Source organism: Pyrus communis, chromosome 4, assembly GCF_963583255.1.
Source record: "Pyrus communis chromosome 4, drPyrComm1.1, whole genome shotgun sequence".
In the NCBI taxonomy this organism is placed as follows: domain Eukaryota; kingdom Viridiplantae; phylum Streptophyta; class Magnoliopsida; order Rosales; family Rosaceae; genus Pyrus; species Pyrus communis.
In genome coordinates, this window is record NC_084806.1 from 13,255,575 (window position 1) to 13,279,377 (window position 23,803).

Sequence of the window (23,803 nt, forward strand, 5' to 3'; positions counted from 1 at the left end):
AATGTATCTTTTTGCTATTACAAAATTTTGGGTGGGTTATTTCCATATTTGATTTTAAACTCAATAAAGTATTTGAATTGCACGTTTTTATATACATATATTTTTGCCGTTATTTTATTATACGCATATATATTTTACTTTATGTTATTACATAATAATATGTATTTCCAACCATATATTTTTATATGAGTATTATACTATACTATATTATTGAGGAAGGAAGAAGGTTTGAGTTTGGAGGTATGAAAGAGGAATCATTGCAATCCGATCGTGACGGAAGGGCATTCTCTTTTATGCAGCCGCTCTAATTTGATTTCTTCCTTGTACACACACACACACACATAGTCTCTCCCTATTTTCGAGTATTTTACTTATATCAAGTTATTTTAAATTTTGGGGATGAAATTTTCTTAAGGCAGTAGATTATAACGACCTGTCCCCAAATATTACGGTTTCTATAATTGTGAAATTACAAAAATACCCTTCAAGGCAAATGTGTTGACTTTTGTTGACCGCCTTGTCATGTCACGTAAGATTCGTTTTCTCAAAGTATCCTTGTAGAACTCGTCACTACGAGCATGTGGGCACAAGCGGAATTGGACTTGGAGTTACGAGGAACATTTTACGGAATTACGAAGTAGAGGGGCAAAATTATCAATTCACTATTCTAGATATTAGGGTTGGATATTTAATTATTTTTAATATTATTCTGACACGTGAAGCCCACACCCTACTTCCCTGTCTGCCACCTGTCTCCTCCGCTGATCTTCTGGAACTCTCTCTCTTTCATTTCTCTTTCGGACTTCTCTCTCTTTCTTTCTTGAGCTCCCTTTGTTTCTCTTTAACCCTCCATTTTTGCAACCCCCTTACTCGAGCCACATACTTCGGTGAACACACACATACACATACTTACATACATACACACAGACAGCAACCACCGCGATCACACCATCACCACCACTCGGACCTTCCCTTTTTTCCCTCACCTCTTCGATCTCACTCTCTCTCCTTCTTGGCACTGTGCATAGTCATTGTGCACGTGATTTCTGACAAGGTAAGTTCGAAACCACCCCTAAATCTTCCTAGATCGCGTTTAGTACTGTGTTTAGGTAGTTTTTTAGGTGCTTTGGTAGTGTTTGAACACAAGGATACCTCAGAAACATTTTCTCCATATTTTTCCGGTGAGAACCGACGGCTTAAAAGCCAATTTCAGGGTAACTCCGCCCATTACACAACTCCAAAATAGTACAAATATCTTCCTCTCATGTCAAGCTTCATTTTGGCTTTTGAATCATTACAAATGCTATAAAAATGAGCCTAATCAGAGCTTGGGAAGCTTCGGTTTCCTTCCCTGGGAAATCCGATCTGAAACTAGGTTGACCTAACCCGGGAACCAAGTACCCAGCCCAAAACCTAAACCATTGAACCAGGTCCAATCCACTTAGCCTCAGGCCTAACCCACTAAACCTAACTCGGATCCAACCCAAATCTAAATCAAATAAACCGGCCCAAAACCCTTTGGCCCAATAACCCTAACCCGATCCAAACCCATTGGCCCAATAACCAAGCCCAATGCTATAACCCGGCACAAGCCTGATTTGAATTCTAGGCCCAAATCCTGTAACTCAATAACCTAGGCTCAAAACCATAACCGGATCCGACCCGTTAACCCAACCCATTAACCGTTGGTTGTTGACCTGACCTGTTGACATTAACCTATAAATGTTGATTGTTGGGTTGACTTTTTCAAATTTCGACCGGAACCTCTCCTAAGCTAATTTCGACGTCCTGATTCCAAATCCGCTATCCATTTTCCCAAATTTTATCACTTTGGTAAAGTTTTACTAAATGGCCTCAAATTGTGTTTAGGTGCATTGGTAGGAAACGACACCATCATCTCTAGTCCGGGTGATTCTTAGCAATGGAATACTGTGAGTGGACCCCTTCTTAACTTGCATGTTTTTATAAAATATTAGGTTTGCATTCACGAAAGGCATGATTTCTTGATTTTACGTCCATGCACTATTTATGATTTATTTAAATTGCTTTTATGAAATATTTATGATTTCTCGAATTTACGTTTTACGGAAGGTTATGAATATTTGGATTCTCGTATATGAAATTCTATGGCTTTCAAATATGATCTATTTTACAGATTTATGATTATGCGTTATCATGGTTTTATGAGATAAGACTTTGAGCTTTTGAGCTCCAGATTTGAGATGAGATTTTGAGATATGTTTTTGGTGCTTTTCTAGCGGGTTATCATACAACACATCCACAAAACATGGGTATATAGATTTATATGGCCGTAGGACACAGTTGAGGATATTTATGTGTATGTTCTTCTCCAACGTAACCTGAAGTCATACAGTTTCACCTTCGGGTGATGGACTAGTACTGCCTTCTTACGAATGAGGAGTGAGATATTTATGCCATACCCCCAACTTCACTGGCAAAACCAGTGTCAGACAGTTTCACTAGCCACGGCTAGTGTTGGTGTGTGATGTTATATATTTCTTCTCCGGCGTAATCCGGAGTCGTACAGCTTCACCTTCGGGTGATGGGGCCTACCATGTTTCTTCACTGGCGTAACCTAGTGTCATACAACTTCACTTTTAGGTGATGGATAGGTACTGCCTTTGGGCGACTATGATACCCCTAGAGAGTACATCATAGATGGGATTTACAGAGGTTTTACGGATTTGCTTTCGGGTGACTATATTCATTGAGCACAGTTTCATACGTATTGATTTTATGAACGTTTTCACGGCAGGTAGAGTATTCGGAAAACTACTATATAGTATTACATATATGTGTGTTTTCAAAATAAGGGGTTAGTATATTCAGAAAGAAAATGGTTTTCTTATTATTAGCATTATTATTATAAACTTTGGTCCTCTCACATTTTCTGTTTTGCGCCCCCTTCAGGAGTTAGAATTAAGGAACATAGTCCAGGCGTCAAGGAAATTCCGCGTTTGGATCTTCAAGTCTTCTAAGGGTAGGACCCATTCCTTTGTTCATACCTTTTACAATAATTATTTCACATTATTCTTGATTAGTTGTATGCATTGAACACGATTCTGCTTTGGTTTAATTCGTTATAATTACGTATTCTTAATTGTGTGCATGTTTCAAATAGCTTCGTCACCCTCGGGTGTTGGCCAACATGTGCCTATCCTGGTATTTGGGGATATCGAGATTGGAGCATGTCACTGTAGGTCTACTAGACTTTTCTTCCCAATATTGTAAGAATGTCATGCGTTTGAATCAATCTTTATTAGAAAAATAAAAGGGTAAGCGATATGGAAAATTTGTTGTTAAAAGAAAAACATTATGGATTTATGAATGCGTCGATGACAAATTAAATATACAAATTTTGGATGCAACATTTACTCTTCTTCAAAGCACCTAAGTTTTTCTTTTGTGGAAAAAAAGGGGTAAATTACACAAAACTACCTCAATTATTGGGTTATTAACAGTACCTCGTCTTTAAAAAGTTTCAATGTCATACCTTATATTCGAATTTGTTGCAATGTCATACCTTCCGTCAGTTGTCTCTCAATTCCTCTGTTAAATGCTGATGTGACTTAAGGTAGGGCCCACTTTCTATTAAAAAATTAATAAAAAATGATTAAAATAATAATTTACCTTTAAAAAAAAAAACTCAAACACCTAGATTCCATTTTCCCCGACCCCCCTTCCCTGCAACCCCCTTCCCTTCAACCCAAATCCAAAACCACTCCCACCCACAACATCCTCCTCCTCCTCTGCACCCACCATCGCACCTATCCCCAAACCCATCCTCCACCTCCTCCTCCGCACCCATCCTTTATCTCTTCCTCCGCACCCACCCTCGCACCCATCCCCCTAACCCATCCCTTTCTTCCCCCTCTCGTCTTCCCCAAACCCACCGCTACCTCCAACTTCCTCTCCCACCACCACCTTTCCTCCTAGCGATGAGACCCAGGCGCGGTCATATGGCGCCAGAGTCTCAGGAGCAAGGCAAGGAAAACAGGGTGGCCTTGGAGAAGAGGACGAGAATAAGGATGAAGAGGTCGAGGTTGGGCGACGGCGAGTGCTTGTAGAGGAGGGTGCAATTAGGGTTTGGGGGTAGGATAGGAGGAGGAGGAGGAGGAGGATGTCGTGGGGAGTGGTTTTGGATTTGGATCGCAGGGAAGGGGGTCGGGGAAGATGGGATCTGGGTGCTTGAGTTTTTTTTCTTTTCCTTAAGGGTAAATTATTATTTTAATAAATTTTAATAGAAAGTGGGCCTCACCTCAAGTCACGTCAGCATTTAATAGAGGAATTGACAGACAAATGACGGAAGATATGACATTGCAACAAATTCGAAGATAAGGTATGACATTGAAACTTTTTAAAGACAAAGTATGGAATTGTTAATGACCCAATAGTTGAGGTAGTTTTGTGTAATTTACCCAAAAAAGAAACACTCATCTTCAAATCACCAAATACATTCTCAATCTAAACTGCCAACTGTCAAACAAATCATTTGCCACGTGGTAATCATCACCTAATTCTTCGAATTCGGATCCTTGAATCGTGTTCGTTCATCGTACATCATGCGATAAAAAATTATTTTAAATATTTTTATTTAAAATTAAACGTAAATAGTACTTGATAAAAACTAATCGCACGATGTACGATAATCAAACACGATTTACAAATCCTCAAAATCTCAGCAAAAAAATCGGAAGAGGATCCTGTTGGTAATTCTTCCCCTACCCCTCATACACGTCTCCGCAAACAAGGGACTAGGAAAACGCCGTCGTATCATCCATGCCCATCGGTCTCCAGTCGTTTTTGTCCCTCGTCCATTTTCCTCGCTTTGGAAACTCCTCCCAATTTCCCAAAGCTATCTCCTCTTCGGTAACCCCGCCCAACTCTCCCCTTTTAAACTCCCCACCTTCTTCCTCCGTGACCGTACACCGCCGGTCAACACCAGTCACAATGTCGCAGTCCGTACATCCCCTCACCCCTTCCAACCTCGCCATCCCAAAACATCACTCCTCCTTCCTCTCCACCTTCAATCGCCGGTTGCCGGTCACCACCACCGCTACAACCGCTTCCCCTTTCTTCCCAAAGATCTCCATCAGAGCCTCCTCCTCCGATCGCAAGCCTTCCGTTCTCGCCACCGACAACGGCATATCCTCCTCGGGGCTCCAATCCTCTGCTTCGCACGCCGACCATGCTCTCTCCAGCTCCATCGAGGTCGACGCCGTCACCGAAGCCGAGCTCCGGGAGAACGGATTCCGCTCCACCAGGCGCACCAAGCTCGTATGCACCATCGGTCCCGCCACCTCCGGATTCGACCAGCTCGAGTCGCTCGCCGTCGGCGGCATGAACGTGGCGCGCATCAACATGTGCCACGGCACCCGCGAGTGGCACCGCGAGGTCATTCAGCGCGTCAGGAGGCTCAACGTGGACAAGGGATACGCCGTCGCCATCATGATGGACACCGAAGGCAGCGAGATTCATATGGGTGATTTGGGTGGCGCCTCCTCCGCCAAAGCCGAGGTCCGTGTGTTTGCTTCTTTGTGACATTTTGTCAAGCACCTTATGTGCAATGTTTCATGCTGAGTGCTGATTGGCTGATTAGTTTGGTTTTCGAATGTACAGGATGGTGAAGTATGGACTTTTAGTGTAAGAGCTTTCGGCTCCACTCTCCCCCAGCACACCATCAATGTGAATTATGAAGGTTTTGCTGAAGGTAATTAAATTATATCACCAAATTTCTTAAATTTTTAAGCTTTTCCCGCTTTGTTTTAGTTGAAATGCGAAAATTGATGTATGATATGATGCTTGCAGATGTGAAAGTGGGCGATGAACTGCTTGTGGATGGCGGGATGGTGAGGTTCGAGGTGATTGAGAAGCTTGGTCCTGATGTTAAGTGTAAGTGTACTGATCCTGGTTTGTTGCTGCCTCGGGCTAATTTGACTTTCTGGAGGGACGGGAGTTTAGTGCGAGAACGCAATGCCATGCTTCCCACAATTTCTTCTAAGGTTTGCTCATTATTTTCGTTCTTTTACATAAGAAAAACATTGAGGGACTCATCGGGGGATGTATGTATTGAATTTCTAAATGTTATTTTTTGTATGTGACTTACATAGTGAGTAAAATGCATAACGATGCCCTGACGAGCCTTCTGTATGTTCCAACTTCCGAATACATATATTTGTCTAGTTATAAACTATAATTGACAATTTGACAATATAACTAAGCTGGCCATTTTGGCCTGTAAACCTGGTATAGGATTCCACAGGGGCTGCATTCCACTCTTTACATTGTTTTTCAAAACGTATTAGCAAGGCTTTCGAATGTGCAAGTTGAATATTGATACATTTGATGTGTCCATTAGGAATTATCAAATTGTTCAAGTTGAATTTTTGAATGCATATATGCATCTTCAATCACGTCTAGTGATGGTTCTGTTGCATATGCTTTTGTTTCAATATTTGTCAAAGCGTGTTCAAAACTAGTTAATTATTTAATGCCATTACTTTGAAAAGAGGAGAATAAGTTTCGAAAGGCTGAGCTAAAAGTCTAAGACTACACTTTTATAATCATCTTTTCTTCAACTTCCACATATGTTTATTTTCAGTTTTGAAATGACTTTCGTTTCTAAGATTCTCAAATTTAAATTATACTACTCTCTTCTGGTAAGCACAGCTTTGTCATATTATTACTATTTGGATAACTCTATTGTTGGTTTGTAAGCATGGAGTTATGGTTTCAGTGCATTAGTGTCTTCTGATATGAAGCATCCTTACCTACAAATTTCGTATCACAAAGATGGATTGTCTCTTGAGCGAGATTACATAAAGGAATCCCAAGTTTTGAATGTTTTCATAATTATTAATTCGTGTCACAATCTCAAATTGGTCATAAGGCTAATTCTGTACTCTGATAACCTTGTCTGGACTCTGGGGTATGGTCTGGTCTAACTTCAATTCTTAAAAGCATAATCATGAATTGGCAAACTTTGAAAAGTGTATATCATTTGTGCTTGTATATGCATTTGTGATTGTATATCATTTGAAAAGTGTATATCTTTGCAATGACATACATTTGTGATTGTTCTTCATTTCTTCTGTTATTGCTAAAATCTACTTGTGTATTATTTCCACATAATAATATTGGTAAGTTCTTTAAACTTATCTTTTGTTCTCACACTCTGAGTTTTCAATATATTCAGGATTGGTTGGACATTGATTTTGGGATTGTAGAGGGTGTTGATTTTATCGCTGTATCTTTTGTCAAGTCTGCGGAAGTCATTAATCATCTTAAAAGCTATATTGCTGCACGGTCACGAGATAGGTAAAGAAGTTAAGTCTTAAATACATATATTATACATATACATTTACATATTATATTTTGTGGTCATATGTTTTCGTTCCATTATGAAGCCTCCTTCCTGTTGTTCCTATTGAGTATTGAGTCAGTGCTCTTGTTAGGCCATCTCCAACCGAAAGGGGGCCAAAGGGCCATGTTTAGCCCTTTAGCCTTGCAAGAAATTATTTTTTAATGAACAATGCCAGGCCATATTTTGTACCATCTACAACCAAAGGGGCCAAAAGCCATAGGCCAAAACATAGCACTTTGACAAAAAACCCATCTCCAACTGGAGGGGGCTATTTTTTAATATGTTCTATAACGAAAAGAACCTCCGAACAATAACCAACCAATAATAAAAAAGGTTGTACCTAAATCAATGTATTAAAAGGCGGAGGCGTAGGTGAGGCGTTCCATGGATAGCCCCGCCTAGGTGTGAGGCAAGTCCTCACAGGACCTAAATAATTTAATATATATTGTATATATAATTATATATTGAGATTAGAGTACTAAAAAACTTGAATTTTGAAACAAATAATGGTGGTTTGGAGAATTTTGAAACAAATTGAGGTACGAGATTGGTGTAAATTTGAAATATAGGATTGGGATTGAGAATTTAGGGTTTGAGGAATTGGGGAATTGTGGAATTGGGGATGGGGTGAAATATAGCAGAGAGAATCGGGTATTGGTTGGTTACAGAGAAAATGGGATATTGGATGGTGAAAATAGCAGAGAATTGGCAGAGAAGGACTGCAGTGATTATAAAAATAAATAAATAATTAGACTTGGCCAAAGCGACGTTGTTTTGGGCCAAGACTTTATAAAAAATAAAAAACCCTTCTTCTTCCTCGCGCGGTTGTCTTCTTCGTGAAGACGCCGCTGCAACATAGTTACAGAGCACAGAGTTTTCCAGAAAATTTCAGATTTCAAGCAAGACTTTGGATCACGGAAATGCCCAGTCAACGCCTCAGGTGCGCCTCAGCCGCCTAGGTGCGTCCCGACAAAGCCTAAGCGAGTTTCTGCCCAATCCAAGAAAACAGAGGCGAAATTTCCAAAGCCCCGCCTCCAAGGCCACCTAGGCATGCCCCGAGGCGTGTCTTTAAAACACTGACCTAAATCATCGTCACTAAATAGTTTAATGTTAGGTTTATGAAATAAATTAAATTTAATTACGTATATATGCAACATTCCACTGGACCAACCCCAACGATACTTTGGCTCTTGCATGCGTCCTGATTGTATTATTAATTTTTTTAAAGCCCAAATTAAGGTTTAATTATTAGTTTGCCCACTTGCATGGTATAATTCTTTTTGCCAAAGTACATAAGATAATATACTAAAAAAAGTACATAATATAAGAAAAATATATAAATAATATTATGAAATTTTAATAGTCAATACCGGGGATGTGATTACTTGCAAAACATAAAATTAAAATGTTTATTTTGTGTACGAAAAGAAGAGATAATTAATTAACTTTTTGCTAAAGCTGCTTTAATTAATTAAGTTGATGCATCACTTAAGAAGAGGTTCTGCTGCAATATTGTTTCTTTCAATCGACATGTGATTAAGCATGGAACTTGTCGGGTTTATAGGACCAGAAGGTGCTGGCTGGGCTGCTGCATCGGGCTGGCTGGCTGGCTCATTTTGGCTAGCCCGCTGGCCTGGTGGTGCCTACAAGCCCTTTGGCCTAGCCCTCGATTGGAGACGGTTTTCGTGTCAAAATAGGCTATATTTTAGCCTATGGCCCTTTAGCTGGGTCGGTTGGAGATAGCCTTAGTTCTTTCAGTGTTAAGAGATTTGATATTTCTTTCTACCACCTATATATATTTTGTAAGGTTTATGGTTTGTGAAATTTCTTTTAATACGTTGGTTGTGCAATCATTTTGATTGAATAATTAAAGGTTAATATACCTATGTGCCACTTGAATTAGATATACTGAGATAAATATCATTCCTACTGACTATTTTGTTCTACTTTGTCCAAGATGGTTAACATGTGTTCCTCATTTAAGATAATTTTTTAAAATTATTTTGCTGCAGCGATGTTGCTGTCATTGCAAAGATAGAGAGTATTGACTCGCTAAAGAACTTGGAAGAGATCATTCAAGCATCAGATGGAGCAATGGTAGCAAGAGGAGATCTCGGTGCTCAGATACCACTAGAACAGGTCCCAGCAGCCCAGCAAAAGATTGTTCAAGTTTGTCGGCAGCTAAATAAGCCAGTCATTGTGGCTTCTCAACTACTTGAATCTATGATTGAATATCCTACGCCCACTAGAGCTGAAGTGGCTGATGTTTCTGAAGCAGTGAGGCAGCGCGCTGATGCTTTGATGCTTTCTGGTGAGTCGGCTATGGGCCAGTTCCCAGAAAAGTCATTGGCTGTTCTCAGAAGTGTTAGTCTGAGGATTGAAAGATGGTGGAGGGAAGAGAAACGTCATGAAGCTATGGAACTGCCAGCTATTGGAACTTCATTTTCTGACAGTATTTCAGAGGAGATTTGCATTTCTGCTGCCAAGATGGGTAAGTATTCGCTAAATACGTTTCTAAGTGAGCTAAGCTAAGTAGTTATCTGTTTGTTTGCATGTATAATAGTACTATGGTTAGGGAACTCCCTGGGTTGGTCGTGTCTGTCAATATAAACTACTTGTAATAGATCTACACTGAGAGTCTTGATGTAAAGGGCTCCTGTGTTCTCTTAGGGTGGATTTATGCCAGGATTTCCATCTAGTGTAATATAAATCGCATCTTTCACTATAAGCAATAAACTAATAACAAAAGCAAATTTCTCACTTCTACCAAACACACACACACCCACATGAAAGTAATGTTGAGATAATCATATGTGATTTATGCATTTTGGTAGCCACATTGTATCTGGATTCTTTGTTCCAAAATGTTTTCCTTTTTTTATTGTATAAAATGCAGCTCCTAAGTTGCAGCAAAGCTGAACCAACATATCCAAATGACAAAAAATAATGTATTTTCTCATCTTATAACTTTTTTTGGGATAGCATTTCGGCTGCATCTATTTTAAACATTTTAGTTCTTGCATGTCTTCATTTATTCTCAACCTCCTCGTAAGATGGCTAATTCAAAGGAATGATTATATTAGTATTGAATTTATTGATCCTTTCTGTTGAATTATATTCTTGTTTTAGTCATCGCTTTTTCTGCATTTGGAACAATATCTTGATGTGGTTTGCATTTTGCAGCCAATAATTTGGAGGTAGATGCTCTTTTTGTCTATACAAAGACAGGCCACATGGCATCTCTCTTGTCTCGCTGCCGGCCAGACTGCCCAATCTTTGCTTTTACTAACACGACATCTGTACGGAGACGTCTGAACCTACAGTGGGGTCTGATACCGTTTAGGGTGAGCTTCTCCGATGATATGGAGAGCAACCTTAATAAAACCTTCTCGCTGCTGAAGGCCAGGAATTTGATCAAGTCAGGCGACCTTGTTATTGCTGTCTCAGACGTCTTGCAGTGCATCCAAGTTATGAATGTTCCTTGAAAACTGGATTTCGTTTAGCCTGGAAGCATTTTCTCGATCCTTCTAGATTGTGTCATCTATCAAACTGCTAAGTTAATTGCTTTTGGTTGAAATAAAAAAGGGGAAATCTGGAGGTGACTCAGCCTTCCCCTAATGATCTTCCCGGAGCAGGCCTCAAGATCCATCGTAAAGTTCACAGGAGCTGCCTGGTATTGTTCATGAATTACCTTGTGAAATTAGTTTGCTTAATTAGTTTTAGGGCTATGACGAGAACCGTATCGTTGAAAGGCAGAGAAATATCTTTTTGTTTTGGGATTACAGAAATAATGTTCCTATGTATTGTTTTGATGTGTTTCTAAAATTCGATCAAGCATGATCAACAATTAACCATTTTCAAGTTACTGTTTAATGCCACCCACTGGTTTCTGAAATTGAATGTATTTGGGTTACTCATGTTGAAATAAGTGGATGTAATTCATTTAGATCGTTGTAATTTTATTTTTTCACGTAGCCACATTGATTGGATTGCAGATGTGCTTTTCATCGATCCAAGTTTGAATCTCTTTTTATAATCTAGTGGAATTTGAAGTAGAATACTGTACAAATATAACTTCATAATATCATCAAATATGTAAGCTTGGGCATTCATTGCTGTATTCGGCTTTGAGCGAATATTCCCTTTTTTTCTCAATTGCATATTGGTGTGAAAATTCTAGATAAGAAATGAGTACGGTGGCATATATTCAAGTAATAAAAGATATGTACAATGAGCAACGACTTAAGTTCTTAGCAACGACTTGCTAAGAACTTAAGGATAAATTAAAAGTTTCACATAATCATATGATTACACCAAGGTTCATCTTTAAGTTCTCTATCTTTTTGTATTGGTAATAGACAAGTTAACATGACATATTCAAGATGATAGCACTTGGTGTATGCTTTTCGTAAATAATATAGTGCTAATAGATAAAATGCAAGAGAGAGTGCAAAGCTTAACTTTTGGCAGAAAGTGTTGAATTTAAAGGTCTTCGCCTAAGTAGGTCAAAGACAAAGTATATGGAGTGCAAGTTCAGTGGGGGTCCAAATAAGATAGGAATGAGAAATGGAGATCATGAAGTACCAAAGAGTAAACACTTTCGTTATCTTGGATTCTATCTTGCACAAAGATGAAGAACTAGATGGAGATCTCAACCATAGAGTACAAGTTAAGAAGTGAAAGAGTGCATCATGTGTGTTGTGCGATCGTCGTATGCTAGTAAAGCTCGAGAAATTTTTTTATAGGACGACAATAAGGCCATCAATACTTTATGGCATGAAATGTTGGGTAATAAAAAAGTAGCAAATGGAGAAAATGAATCTAGCAGAGATGACAATACTCCGTTGAATGTGCTGGGACACAAATAAGGATAGGATTAAGAACGAAGATATAATCACAACCGTCAAGAATATAAAATTTTGCCAAAATTGAACTTTGCCATTGGACCCCAGGCACCCCAGCATGGTCGGGTACAGGCTAGAAGCAAGAAACAAGCCAAAATTTGGATTTGGATCCTCTCCTAAGCCCAAGGAGAGGATCCTCTTGACCAAGACATGTGGACGATTGGATTTTCATCCAACAACTATAATTATTATAACTTTAAAGTGATCCCTCTGTTTGTAGCCTTTAGATTTTCATCCAACGGCCCACGTGTCTTGGTCAGGAGGATCCTCTCCTTGGGCTCAGGAGAAAATTTGGCTTTTTGGTTGAGAAAAGGCAGACCAAAAGGAGCAGCTGCAGGCTGTAGTAGAAGGAGCCCAAGGCCGAGCACAAATAAAAGGCCCAACATGTGGCAAAAAAAACTTGGGCTGCTGGCCCAAATGTTTTTTAGCCCTTTTTTCTTCGCAAAAAACCTAAGCCCCAAAATGGAGGGGGAAAAAAAAAACAGTCTAAGCCCAAACAGTGGGCTGGCTGTTGCTGGCTGTTGGGACTTAAAAATGTCACATACAATCCCAATCATGTCTCAAGGCCTAATCGTTGTAAAAGTATCACAAGCCAAGCTTAAATTCATGCATAAAGTATGAAACAAAGAGTATGCAAATTTAAGATCATGCCATGTTAATAAAGTTTATTAGATGCCAAGCCCATGCAAATCAAGCATATTTATCATGGTAACCTATATTATAATATGAATATATTAGTATTATGATACGAGTCACACCATGCACATGTCATGCTTAAATGAGTCCATGCCACTTAATGGGGCTTGTCGTGTGGTTTGTGGTGTTGATGGTTATGGATGTTCATTGGCCTATGTGGAATTAGAATTGTGGAAGACTTTTGGGCTGCTTGGGAGCACCAAAAGTCCTAGTCCATGATTTTTGCTTCTCATGGGTAGGCTTGAAAGAGATAATAACCTTACTCTTTTCCCTTGCAAACCAACTAGAATACATAGGAAACAACCAAAACCCAAAGCTGTACTAACCAAATCACATGTTCATCTAGAGTCGCGCGTTCCTTTTATTGTGCAGAAAGGAATCTTTCTTTTCAAGCTCACACATGAAAAAGAAGAGAGAAAGCAGGGATGAGCATTACTAAAGTTGGATGCATGTTGTGGGACTTGGTTCAGGAAAGGTGTTGTTGGACTTGATCCAGGAAGGGAGAAACTTTGGGCAGTGTGTTCAAGCAGACTTCACAAGGCTCCTAGCCTCTGCAGCATTATACCAACAAGGAAACCTGTAGCTGCAGCCAAGGAAAGATGAAGGAAGACTTAGCTGAATATGGGTTCAGGTATGATTCAACTAACGATGACTATAAAATTGTCAAACTTGTGCAGTTTTCTACCAGAGATTATGTTAGAGAAATTTTATTTAAACCCATGTAACCTCTTTCTACATCCAACTTAAATTTTAAATATTAATTGTCTTTTTTACCCTATTGCATAATTACCATCAAGTACAATATAAAATTAATAATAAAACTTAAATTTATCAATAAACCCACACCCTATAATTAAACCCTACCATCACTCCTTATTTATCCTATCTTCATTCCGGCTAAAACCCTATAAGCTCTTATAGAGAAAAAACAAGTTTTTTTTATTGATAGATGGTGATAAAGTTTTGATCAATCCTCCAACTAAGTTATGACTCGACTTATGGAAATTTTTTGTTCGTTTAGTTTCAATTTTTCTTTAGAGTTAGAAGATGAGTATTTGATTTTTAATTTTTTTCGTCAATCCCAGATTGCTCACAGTTTAAACTTTTTGCACTTGCCAAAGTGAAAGTATTAAACAATTGTTGTGCACACCAAATTTCTAGGATATATATGAAACCCTTTCTATGAATATAAGTTTTTTAATATTTGTTTAAAGGAGATCTCCACATCAATTAGATTGCAGACAAAACAATTTGGTTTATGGCCCAAAATAACAACTACTGTACTTGAATATGCTCACAAATACTTTAACCTTCAGAAGATTCGAGTATATTCAAAACTCAAGGTTTTGATTAGAAAAATACGAGTATAAATTACAAAAACATTAACATGTGAAGATGAATGTTAGTTTTAAACAACTATTTTTTTATCCAATGTTAATAACAGCAACTATACTAGTCACTAGTATATATACAAAGAGTATCGTTGTTTAAAACTCAAGGGTTGTTTAAAACTCAAGGCTTTGTTAAATATATTGACACTTGCCATGAAAACAATTAAAGAATTTGGAAATGGATTGGAATTGGGACTAGTTAGTTGAAGAGATCACGGTGGAAAGAGGGACAAATGACCCATAATGTTTTTTTGACTTTTGAGTCTTTTTGAAAACAAAACTATTCAATTAGAGAATTTATTTTTTAAATGAGTGTAAAGATAATTTTACATTTTGAATTGGATTTGGGAGGATAGTTTAGGTAAAAAATTTTGGTTTAAAGAGATATTAGTTCTTTAATTAAAAATAATATAGGTGTAGATAATAAGTTGAGTGTAGAAAAATGTTAAATAGGTTCAAATAAAATTTCCCATTATGTTATTGTGGGTTCTCAAGTCAGTGTATATAGCCTAAAATCGAACTCATGGAAAATGATCCAAAACATGCCTTGCAACGGTTTTCAAATGCATGAAATTCAAATCATCTTTTTGAATGGTGCTCTCAATTGGGTGATGTATAACCCATTAGATATAAACCAGAACATAATTTTGACATTAGATCTTGCCAGTGAGAAGTATAACCAATTTCCGACTCATACCGTCGATGATGCGGATATTATGTCGTTGGAGGTATTGGGAGACTCTTTATGCACTTGTGTTAGACATCTAGACGACCGAATAGATTGTTGGATTCTGAAGGAACATGGCGTGAATGAATCTTGGACCATGCTTTATTCTATTCGGCATGGAGATGTGCCTTGGTTGTATGATTCTTGCAAGCCTTTGGTGCTTACAAAGAATAGTGAAGTGATTTTTTTTATGACAGACATGGGTAGGCTTTGTTGGGTTGATTTAGCGAAAAAAAGTGTCAAGGAAATTGAAATTGGTGGTCTTCATTGTTGCTCTGAAGCAACCATTTGCATGGGGAGCCTTTGCCTTCTTGATGGAGACCCTTTAATTTTTTTGGAGGCAGAAGATATCCCCCTCTCCTTTCTGAGAAAAGGAAAATTTCCAGCAGTGAAAGGCCTCTGGATCTTGTAGCAAAGCAACCAGAAGATGATCAGAATCTGGGAGAAAAGTAGTTTATTGGCACAACAATTCCGTGCAATTACAAGTTATGAATCTTTTTGGTTTTTAATGCAACATTATTAGTAATTTTGTTGGTTTTCAGACTTGTTTTCAACTGGTATCATTATAAATTCACCTCTGCTTCGGTGGTGCATGACTTTATTTTCGTTCTTATGGCCTTCTGGTATCTCGCACATATCTTACAACAGTTCTGTGCAAAATATAGAAGTTGATACTTGCACTCCGCGATGCTACTTGCACTACGCGATGCTATTATAAGTTGGAAAATAACGACGTCTTCTGAATGTGTATGGTAATGGAAAAGGTGATAAATGCACTAAGCAGTGTTACATATTTACGAACTGACGGTTTTCTTGGCTTGAAAAAGTGGCAAAATAGGAACGAGGAACACTAGGTGACATGCATTTGTGGTTTTGTATTTCCTGCATCATCTGTTCTGCGAATGCATCTCATTTCTGTAATAACCTTATTCTGAAGAAGAGAAAGGTACAATAATACTTTTGCATAGAAATGAAATTAAAAGAATTGGCACTGAATAATCTTATTCTGAAGAGAAAGGTAAGGACTGCAAGACATACGACACTGAGGAGGGCCAATACCAACAAGGAGCCTCTGGAAGAGAAGTTGCATCTGCACTCCTCAAAATGCAATTTCTCCGTAATGTTTTTATAAGGGAGACATGTATGATTATTATTTTTCGAGTATTAATAACAGTTTCCAAAAAATAAATTCAAACTTTGCACAGAGTTTTGCCTTTTTCCTGTAATCAAATTAGAAACTCTTTGGTCGAGGTGAGATTCTATGCGTTGAAGGTTGGGGTGTTTTCATTGGGCTGCAACTTGCGTGGAACAATGAAAATTGAGAAGATTATGGTGGATCACATTTTGCATTTGCAGTACAATTGATTTTAAATGCAAAAGTGGATAATCACCCTTTGCGAAGTTTAGTCTTCAATTATCGTGCTCTTATGCAGCATAGTTGGTGTTGTGAAATTCTACATATTTACAGTAAGAAGACTTTTGTTGTTGATCATTTAGCTCGGTTGGATTTGTCATACAATTTGGGTCAGTTTTTTTTTAGTAATCTCCTCCGTGTCCTTGATTGCTAGTTGTAGATATAGTTGAGGTCTCGTGGCATATTGATATTCCTGTGTAGTCTTTTCTTTCCTTTCGGGCTTATGCATCACTCTTAACCTACAAAAAATTAGGACACAGACATTGCAGTTGGCCTTGGCTTAAAAATGTAAGGGTACGTTTATTTGCCTTCATTAAGTGAAACTCGACTAGATTGGACTAGAAAGTTGTCTAATCTCGTGTCAGTTATTTGCTTTGGCAACTTTAGTAGGTTTAAGTTTCACTCGCTTCGACTGGAGGCCTCACTGGATGGTCTTAGCGAGACTTTTCGAAAACCATGGGACTACTAAGACCTTCTCTTTCTCTCTCGCTTTCTCGTCCTCGTCTTGTTGAAGCTCCTCAGCGTCGTTGCCTTCCTAGCGTCCTCAACCATGCCGAAGCTCCTCAACGTCCTCGCCTTCCTAGTGCCTCCTGAGACCCGAGCCTCAGACGCCGATCAGACCAAGCTCCTTGCTCGTGCCCTCTAATTGGGCTCCATCCTCCTCGTAATTTGTTCAGATTTTGGGGATTGAATTGAATAGAAATGTTAAGGTAGAGACAAGGAACTAGAGTAGGAACTAGGAAGGAGAGAGAGGTGGGAGAGGGTTGTTGGACTCGAATCGGTGGTCGCGTAGGCAAAATTGCAATTTGGAGTCGTAAATTGAAAATTAGAAGAAACAAGAGGAGGAGAGGAGAGTAGCGGCTCTCCTTTGCTGCTGATGTTTCTAATTTCCAAAGCTCTCCTGCTTGATTTTGTGGTAAAGTTTAGGATTTGATTGTGGTTTAGTGATGTTGTGTATTTTCTTTATCCTGCTTGATTTTCTGGTTAAATTTCTTCTGGGTCCCTTGATTATTGCAGTTTTGTTGCTAAATTTGAAGACCCACTTCTAGTTTTTGTTCATGGGCTTTTTGTAGTTCTGTGAAGAAGCAATGTGGAAAAGGTAAGCCTCTGCATCTCATTTGTAATTTTTTCAGCAGTTCTAGATTTTGGGTTTTGCTTCAAAGCTTGAACCTTTGTAGTGGGATAGTTGAGCCACATTCGTGTGATTTAGAACTGGTTTGGTATTGATGTGTTTTAAAAAAATAAAAAAAACTGCTTCTGCTTTGCTGTGAGAATAACCGGCTGTAAAATAAAGGAGCAGAGTGTTTGATAAATTTTTTTTGTAAAAGTGCTTTTGAAAAAAAAAAAAGCAGTATGATAGTGTTTGGTAAACTTTTATGTAAAACAGTTGTAATTGTATGAAATGACCAAAAAATATATAATACTATATTATTATTATGATATTTTATTTAATATTACTATTTTTACGTAAGAATTTTGTGTGGCCGTGGGGCCTACACCCTATTTCCCTTATCCCCGCGTCTTCCTTTCTCCCTGCACTGCAGAACTATCTTGAAAACTCTCAGCTCTCTCTCTCTGCACTCTCTCCTCCATCCAGACAACCCCACACTCATCTCTCTCTCTCTGCACTTTCCCTTATCCACGTGCCTTCCTTTCCCTCTTCGTTTCCTCCGCTGCTTCTCTATCATATTTTTTTTTCTTCGTTCCCCAAAACCAAGCTTATCCATGGGACCCCAAAGAAGATCAGGAAAAAGAAAACCCAGAAACCTGATTCCATTCCTCCCTCACTCTGCTCCCCGCAACCCAGAACCCAGAAACCCGATTCACAGTCACTGACTAACTCGTCCCCTTCATCACACCTCCAATGGCGACTCACGCATTTTCGCGAGCAAAATCATTATTTTTCTCCTCAATACTCATTCAAAACCTAAAAACAACACCAATCAAAACGACCCCATCGCTTCTAAACTCCACAATTCCAGAGCTCGAAATCAAATCATGGAGACTCATTTGTGGGTTCAGGCTGTATCATAATGGGAGACCCAGGTGATCGCTCTGGAGGGGCAATAACCTGATTGGCAAAAAAGCGCTTTTCATAATATCGGGTTTGAAGCGGTTCAAGGACGACGAATAGAAGCTGGGGATGTTTGTAAAGACCCACGTTTTGAGGCTCCTGAAGATGGATATGATTGCTGTGCTCACCGAGCTCGAGCGCCAGGAAGAAGTTGCTTTGGCAATTAAGGTATCGAATTTCTGTGATTAAATTTTGAGATTTTTTTTGCATTTGATCTTTTAGGTTGTTGTGAAATTTGTACTCTTGGGTATTGAATTTGTGATGTGTGAATCCACTTATTTGTTGCTCTACTCCCCGTAACCCAGAAACCCAGAAAGGGGATGATAGAGATGAAAGGTAGGATTGCTAGAAACTTTCATTAAAGGGTCACTGTTCACCCATGTTTTAGAGGTTTGCGTAGAAGCTGAAAGCTAGTTTTTCAAAGCTGTTTTTTGCTGCTTCTGTTTTTTGGTTTTTTTTTCAACCAAAACTGTGAAAAAAAAGCTGAAGTTGGAAGTTTACCGAACACAAAAATGCCCCTAGCTTTTTTTAAAATTACCTCAATCCCAAACCATACCTTACTACTTTGAGCTATGTACTATGAAGTTGGTGAAATAATTTTTGTTGTTCTTTGAGAAGGAGAAATCTAGTCCTTCGAAGCCCTTCAAGTTCAAAGATTTTGCCTTTTCTGTAGGAAATAAAAAGCTGTTATTGTGATGAACGCTTAGGGGTTCTGGATGCAATGTTAGTTTAGTCAATTCTAAAACAATCAAACTTGGTCTCTGAAGCTATTACTGTCGAGATACTCTGTTGCAACAAATGTTACCTTAAGGCTTTGGTTGGGTTGACAAGTTGGAAGTGCACTGTAGTTTGGTTAGTAGCATGATCGTAGGTGCCTTGTAAATGCAAAACATCATCGTGTTGATTTCTAGCCGACTTCGTGAGTCTTGATTTAACAATGAGTTGTTGGGCCAATGTCAACTGCTCATTTTTTCAAATAGTGTGAAAATTAGCTCCCTAATCTTTGAATTTTTTTTTTTTTTTTTTTTTGAATTTTTATCGTCTCTTCCTTAAGAAAGGGCACAATAATAGTTCTCTCCGAGTGAGAGTCTTTCTCTCAGTGTTGAGAGTTCTTCTCACTTTTAGTGTGACTTTTAATCTTGAGAAAATCCGGTGGCACTGACCCTAGCTGCGGCCGAGGTCGATCGCCTTTCTCCTTTTTCTTTCTTCCTCTTCTTTTTTTCCGGTTTCTACTGTTTTTTTCCTCAAATCTTTTTATTGATCTATATTGTTCCTCTTCGCATGTGGATATCCCTTTTCCTATCTTATCCCTATTCCGATCTTTAGCCATGCATTCTATTGAGATCGTGTGTAGAGTTTCGGTGTTTACACCAGCTCGAGTGTTTCCAACAACACCACATTCTCTATGATGTCTGCCTTTACAGTCGGCAGTATTGCTCGTGGGTTTCCACTTGATTCATCTTGATAGTTGGCTTCTCTCGTTTAGTTTCCACAGGATCAGAGTGGGCAGATGCGATCAATGAAGCGATTCTTGGCGGTGGAAGAGGAAGTGAATGGATCTTGTGGAACAGTGGAGACGAAGACTACAATAGAAGTTTCCAAATTCTATTGTGTAGTTTTGGTCTTGGGCCTATTTGTTGATTGGCTCATTTTGTGTTTTATTTGTTTTTGGCGAATCTTTTGTTTGTTTATGTGTTTATTTTGGATCTTTGGTTAGCTTGTATATATGTTTTGGTTGGTTGGGAATAAAAAGAAACTTTTACCTTTCTAGCTCATGGAGCCAAAATACCCAAGTCCTAAACCATAGATCATGAGCTCTACCCACCCTCACCTCCACCTAATGAGAGATTTTTCAGTGTGACCGGAACACGTGGTGGTATACTATGTGTCACTATACAAATGGTGAGATATGTGTGTGAAAAAATTATTAACTTAAAAAATAAAATTTCCCACCACTTGTATAAAAACACGTGGTGTACCATCTACATTTCAGTCACAATGAAAATTTTCTCCCACTTGATGCCCCTACCTCCACCCAATAATAATAATAAATAAATGTAAAACTCTAAACCCAATCACCAACAAGAAAATTCTAAACCCTAGCCTCAAACATCCACCCACAAATAGGAAAAGGGTACAAAAAGAAACCACACAAGAAGAACTTGTGTGAGGCTTTACTTGTTATTGAACTATGTTGATTGGCTTTGACCAAAAAAAAAAAAAAGAACAATGTTGAGTGGCACTATCTGTAACATCCCACATCGCCGAGGAGAGTGAATCTTGTAAGCTTTATATATGTGTGTGTGTGTGTGTGTGTGTGTATATTCCTATCTCTATCTAGCACAAGGCTTTTTGAGAACTCATTGGCTTCGGATTCCATCGGAACTCCGAAGTTAAGCGAGTTTGGGCGAGAGCAATCCCAAGATGGGTGATCCACTGGGAAGTTCTCGTGTGAGTTCCTAGAAACAAAATTGTGAGAGTGTGGTAGGGGCCCAAAGCGAACAATATCGTGCTACGGTAGAGTCGAGCTTGGGATGTGGTTAGGGCCCAGGCCGAGATGTGACAATTTGGTATCAGAGCCAATCCTTGGCCAGAAGTGTGCCGACGAGGATGTCGGGCCCCTAAGGGGGGTGGATTGTAACATCCCACATCGTCCAGGGGAGTGGATCCTGTAAGCCTTATATGTATATTCTCATCTCTACCTAGCACAAGGTCTTTTGGGAACTCACTGGCTTCGGATTCCATCGGAACTCCAAAGTTAAGCGAGTTTGGGCGAGAGCAATCCCAGGATAGGTGACCCACTGGGAAGTTCTCGTGTGCGTTCCCAGAAACAAAACCGTGAGTGTGGTAGGGGTCCAAAACGGACAATTTTGTGCTACGGTGGAGACGAACCTGGGATGTGGTGAGAGCCTAGGTCGGGATGTGACAATATCATCCACTCAAAACGCCACTTGGTAAGCCATAAGTACAATATTTGTCATAATTTTATATTTAAAGTTTTCATAGTAGAATTTTCTTCTAATTAATATACACCATTAAATTTATCTAATGTCCCAACTCCTCTCCTTGTCAAATTTTCTTCCCAGCTGCGTATTATCTTCATTTACCCTTCCTTTGTTTTGTTGCTTTTCTTGGAAATATACGAACACCCGCCTTCTCTAACTTTTCATATCATGGAAATCAGTAGCTGATTTCATCATATCAACTTGACTTGATTAACCGACGAATCTCTAATGTCCAACAAAGACGATACAAATTGAAGATAAAGATAACAAAATATAAGATAAAGATGCTTCCATGATTTTATTGGTTCATTCAACTAGAAGATGATCGAAATCAGGGAGAAAATTAGTTTATTAGTACTATAATTCCGGTGCAATTACAAGTATTTGAACTTATGCTCATCCCTTTAGACTAGGTTTATTTCTATGTGTTATGAATGTTTTTGTTTTTATGGTAACGCTATAAGTAATCTCGTTAGATGTCACTTTCAAACCTGTTCTCAACTAGTATCTTTATTTTCTTTCTTAAAGAAATTTTTGGTCTTCTGGTTATCTCACATATTTTAGAACAGTGAATTTACTGGAAGCAAATACAAGTATATGGACTCATGTGCTCGTTTAGAGTTTAGACTTGCTAGGGTTATTGATCTTTGAATCGTTTTCTCCTTACGTTAACAGAGTTGGTTGGCATTTGTAGATTTTATTTTTCTTTCAAACAACGTTACTATAATTTACCTCTGTTCGGTATAATGGCATTTGTGGTTTTTGGTTTGTTTATCTTATATATACATGCATTGAACATACAGAGAGGTTCAGCACCCTTCCGCGCCAAATACTTGGTGCTGTAATTTCCTGCATCGAAAAGGGTCAGGCCTCAAAGCGTCGGTGGAGTCTGCAATTGGTTGGTAGGATGACCGTAGCATGAAAGATAAACCATACATCAGCCGGTCGATTCACAGTTGGCTATGCTACTCATGATTTGTGTAGCCGGTTCGTGTGACCAAGGGTTTGTCTTATATATTCTCAGGTGTACACCAGTCTCAGTGCGGCCGGGGGTAGAAGGAGATGATATATCCTTTTGATACCAAAAAAGAACCCTATTTTTCATCAACATTAATCAACGAAGACTGACTTATCATTTGAGTAACTGTAGAAGCATGCCTCAAAAGGAAAAAGGGGAAAAGATCTCGTCACTAATTGTGCTTCTGACCTTCGATCATGGATGGGGACTTTTATATGCATAGAATTATAGATCATTTTCCTCTCATGCATACAATAAATCTACGTGCATGTTGTCAAAGAAAAATTATATATAACCAAGACATAATAATTTTTCATACGCAAGATGAACGGCCTAGTACGTTTGTTATATGCTATAGTTTTTTCATGAACATGGAATATGTTGTGTTGCAGACCTAAGTATCAGAAACAAAATTCTATAACGGCCCTACTTTGAATCATATTAAAATTTTGCATTTACAATTGGAGACGGCTAAATGTGCACCTCTTGTCCTCACCTTCTTGTTTTTATCTCTTTTATTTATTAAAGGCAGATTTAAATCACATAATGTGTGTGTGTGTGTGTATATTTTCATTAGAAAAAGGAGACATATCAATCTTTGAATGTAGCGACGACGATGAGTCAAATCTTATTATCAAACAGTACTACTTTGCTTCGAGCTTTCTCCCAAGTGCAAGCTACAGGGAGTGGGCTCGAACTATCACAGTCCATTTTTAAAGGGTCCACTTATATGATGCCCAATTGCCAACACAAGTCACAAAAAGAAAAGTGGTTTTGGAGGTCACATGAAAGCTCGGTTGGAATAGAGATCCTTTTCGGATCTCTGTATCCAGAGCTAAGGACTCAAAGATCTAGATGGTTGAAGAGAGAGATCCAGACCTTTGGTTTATATGAGGTGAGTCAGTAGAATGGGCTAATGAGGCCACAAGATTTAAAATGAGTGTTCCGGACCTTTGGATCAGTTGACACTAGACACAGAGATTCGAAAAGGATCTCAATTTGTAAAATAACTGCCAAATTGGCCATTTTTGGTGGAGCTTCCAAACTTTTCTTTTTCCTTGGACGGTTACGAAGGAAAGACCTTTAATTTTGATAACCATTCTATAGCCAGTTGAGGTAGAGCAAACAAAGTATGTGTCTTGATTTTCACTTTGAACCCAACCTCATATTGTTTTAACAAATGATATTAT

At 38.7% G+C, this 23,803-nt stretch overlaps 1 protein-coding gene across 1 annotated transcript; it reads left to right on the forward strand.

The window, feature by feature from the left end:
- Window positions 1-4,843: 4,843 nt before the first annotated feature.
- Window positions 4,844-11,330, forward strand: LOC137731562 (pyruvate kinase isozyme A, chloroplastic-like). The gene is made up of 6 exons (XM_068470701.1): window positions 4,844-5,538; window positions 5,641-5,731; window positions 5,830-6,023; window positions 7,217-7,338; window positions 9,397-9,875; window positions 10,568-11,330. Exons 1-6 carry the CDS (start codon window positions 4,972-4,974, stop codon window positions 10,867-10,869), a joined length of 1,755 nt encoding a protein of 584 aa, XP_068326802.1. The 5' UTR covers window positions 4,844-4,971; the 3' UTR covers window positions 10,870-11,330.
- The last annotated feature ends 12,473 nt before the right edge of the window (window positions 11,331-23,803 follow it).

Coding starts and splice junctions, on each gene's coding strand:
- LOC137731562 (XM_068470701.1), top strand. CDS start 4,972: ATGTCGCAGTCCGTACATCCCCTCACCCCTTCCAACCTCGCCATCCCA. Junction 6,024..7,216: donor TTCCCACAATTTCTTCTAAG/GTTTGCTCATTA, acceptor CAATATATTCAG/GATTGGTTGGACATTGATTT. Junction 9,876..10,567: donor CATTTCTGCTGCCAAGATGG/GTAAGTATTCGC, acceptor TGCATTTTGCAG/CCAATAATTTGGAGGTAGAT.